The sequence below is a fragment of the Rana temporaria genome, assembly GCF_905171775.1.
Source record: "Rana temporaria chromosome 4 unlocalized genomic scaffold, aRanTem1.1 chr4w, whole genome shotgun sequence".
Lineage (NCBI taxonomy): Eukaryota > Metazoa > Chordata > Amphibia > Anura > Ranidae > Rana > Rana temporaria.
The window spans coordinates 456,461-460,000 of record NW_024404459.1 but is presented as its reverse complement, the minus strand read 5'-3'; the positions used below and the strand labels follow the sequence as shown (position 1 = coordinate 460,000).

The following is a 3,540-nucleotide window of genomic DNA, read 5'->3' as shown; positions in this document are numbered from 1 at the left end:
TATGAGTGTAATCTAACAGATATGGGATTCTGGGTTATAGTTATAAAAGGAAATGAGACTACAGCTTGGACTGGGGATGTAACTAATGCTAAGGTACATACTCCTTCTGTGGGAGGATCCAAAACTGATATTTGGTTTCAAACACAATATTATTTACAGTTTGTAGATCCTGAACATTTACAAATTACAGGAGATGAAAAAGGAGATGTAACTCGAGTATGGGATTTTCAAATGACAAGAAGTTTAGCTCTAGTCAAAGTGAAGGTGATGATTACTGTTGTGGATTTAATTATTCCAGACATAAAAGTATCGCCACAATCTCTTAAAATAGAAGAAGGAAAGGATAATTTAACTTTGATGTGTACTACGCAAATAGAATTACCTCAGAATTCACTATTAACCTGGAAGAGAAATAGTGAGTTGTTGGGCAGTCTTTTCTATAGCTCAGCTAGCATAATTCGTAAGGGCAATTTTGGTAATTTAGATTGGAAGAATAATAGTTTGATTTTTCATCACACTAATCCAAATCTAAATGACTCAGGTATATATGAGTGTTGCCTATCATTGGAAAATTATCCTATGAAATGTGATATTGCAAATGTTGCAGTTTTATCCCCTGAAAAAACGAAATGTACTAACGGAAAATTTATTCCCGCCAGTCCTTTTCAAATTAATCATTTCCAATCCAGACATCTTTTAAGAGAAGGACGCTTTGTGATTATACTTTGGAAATTTAACATTTCTGAATGGAAAATTTCATCAAGGTATCCTCAGTGTCAAGAGTATCTAGTTAATATGGAATTGGGTATTGATAAATGGTTTGGAACTAATAGTAAAAACAACAGCAGGAATAAACGAGGTATTGCAGAAGGAATCCTCGGAGGAATTGGAATTGTTGGAAGTATTACCAATAGTATGGATATTACTACATTAAAATCTGATCTAGAAACATCAGGTTTAGTGGGAAGTAAAAGTATCAAAGTTCAGAGAAATTTAAATCAAATATTAGAAAATATGGTAATGAAGACAGCAACAGTTATAGGTCCATCTATTATCCATTTACAAAATATTACTTTGGATTTAATGAAAAGTGAACAACATTCTCACATAGCCAGAACGTGTCTAGAGATACAGACAGAGTATTCCACCAATTTTAAAATAACAGCTCAAGCATTCCAAAGTGGAATAACTCCTTTAGGAGTTTTACAAAGTTTACCTAATGAGTATGTATTTGCAAAGAATCATACAGATTTATGGGTAAATAAATGGGTAGGATGTAATCAGCATGAATGCTTTAGTACCTCAATGATTCCTATAGCTGGGAGAGAACAAATGTTGGTTCCAATTACAGTCTTAGGATTGCCAGTAAGTGATACTCAATTGTTATATTATCAATTGCAGTATACAGATTTTGCTTTGGATAGTAATTTTTCAGAACCAGAACAACTTGACCTATCTTCATGTTTACATTTTCAATCTAAAATAATCTGTTTGCCTAAGCAGGACAAAGGAATTTTTCATTCTTGTTTTCATAATCATTCATTATGTACCGCGAGAATAGAAAAAGTAAAAACAGCTTTTGACTTAGTTACTTCAGTAGGTAAAAAGAAGGTTTGTTTTCAAGTTATGACTAGCACTGAAACAGTTAAAGCTTTTTTCCTATCCTGTACACAAACAGAAATCCTGAAACGAGGATTATATTGTATAGACGGAGACCTTGCAGGAATCAGTATAAATGGAATTAGAGTGAATTTGACTAATATTCTTATGAGAGATGTGGGTGCTCTTCCTGTACAATATAATATATCTCAAGTAGATGAATTCCCATGGAAAGAATGGGCAGACATCATACAAAAGGATAAGGGCTTATTAATTGCTTTATCTGAAGAACTTCATAAAGCAGATATAGTATTTAAGCATGAGCAAGGAAAGTTAAAAGTAATAGAACATGAATGGTCAGCGTTATCATCAAATTCTTTCTGGGTGAATTTTAAGAAAACTATATCAGTTTGGGGAAACACTTCAGTAGTTACTGCAGCAGGAAATATATTATTGCATCCAATAGTTATTATTTTTATTATTATGGTGTTATGCATATTATTTCAAATCTGTATAATGATTAAGATGAAACAGTTTTACAAATTACTTAAGAAAGAAATGAAAAAAGGTGAAGAAATCATGACAAGTATTCTTACTCAGAGAATCACATCTGGCTTAACTGATCCGATGGTAAACTGTGGTACATCTGGAGCAACTGATTCAAGATGTGTGTGAAAGGGCCATAAATGAAGTGTGCGTGATTTAGGTAATATAATAAATTATATTCAGGGGGAATTGTAGAATAATTACATTAATTTGGCTTTTCATCAAGATCTTTGGTTTACAAGGTTGAAGTCATCATTTAATGACATGACCCAGCAAAAGACAGATCTTGAAATAGGTTAGGTATGTATGAATGGAGTCTTGTCCAGTTGTCCCAAGGATGTCCAAGTTTGACATGGGTTCAGGAGGTCACTGGGTTCACGGATAAGAATACTCAGAGTCATGTATCATAGAGTAAAACCAGGAAAACTGTCTTCATATGTTTCAAAGTTAAAAGTTACTTTTTGATATTCTTTGTTTAATTATCTAGAGTTTGTGTGAAGTGATATATTTATATATCTATATATATATGTATTCAATTATGAGTTTATTATGCATTTGTAAGTTTGGTATAGAACTTCTGAATCTTAAAGATATATCTTATGTAAGAATTAGGCATTTAACAGAAGGTCAACCCAATGGTTTTAATAGAAAACAGCTATATGTTGCTGTCAATCAAATCAGCTAGGTCATCTCAAGGAGATGCAGATATGGGGATGAAGTTGTACATTCTATTTCTAAAGTTGAACATGACAGAGTTATGGGTGGAGTTGTGAGTTCGCTTTGGTTTAAACCATATTAAGCATCCTTTTGAGAAAAGGCGTTACCATGTATTTAGCTGACATATGGGTTTTTATAGTATAAAGAGAGAGTTTAAACTGACATAGGACACACTTACACACTCACCCACCATTCGCAACACATACGCTTCAAAAGGACAGCAAGGACACTTTGTTTACTTAAGGCCTACACTCAAGCTTACCTCACAAACAGCTGTTCGAAGCTGACACTTCTCACACCACTGAAGCTAGACGAAAGAACTTTTACTATGCTATTCTTTAAGCTTATACCTAACTAATCTTCTGTTATTACTACAACAAGCTGTATGAAGATTTGAACTTTGTATGTATTTACAAGTTGATGCCAAGTGAGATGCTAATAAAACTCATACTTTGAGTAAGCTCGGCTATTTGAACTTTTGAAAGAAACGTCCTGCGAAAGAAGCTGTTGACATAACACGTGTCTAATTAGCTTCCCACACCGCCGTAACTTCGGGCGCAAGTTCCTTCTGAATACGCTACTCGCCTGACTAAGTTACGGCGGCGTAGCACCTATGAGATGCAATACGCCCGAATAAAGATACGCGATTCTTTCTGAATCCCGGCCTCCATGTTCAGC

General features: G+C 34.1%; 1 protein-coding gene across 1 annotated transcript in view; it reads left to right on the top strand.

The window, feature by feature from the left end:
• Positions 1 to 2,274, top strand: part of LOC120921812 — a gene marked incomplete at its 5' end in the record, with an annotated part of 2,703 nt that extends 429 nt beyond the window's left edge. Inside the window, 1 exon segment of the mRNA XM_040334311.1 lies at positions 1 to 2,274. This exon segment is cut by the window's left edge and continues 429 nt beyond it. Coding sequence (XP_040190245.1) covers positions 1 to 2,274 — 2,274 coding nt within the window.
• Positions 2,275 to 3,540: the final 1,266 nt, after the last annotated feature.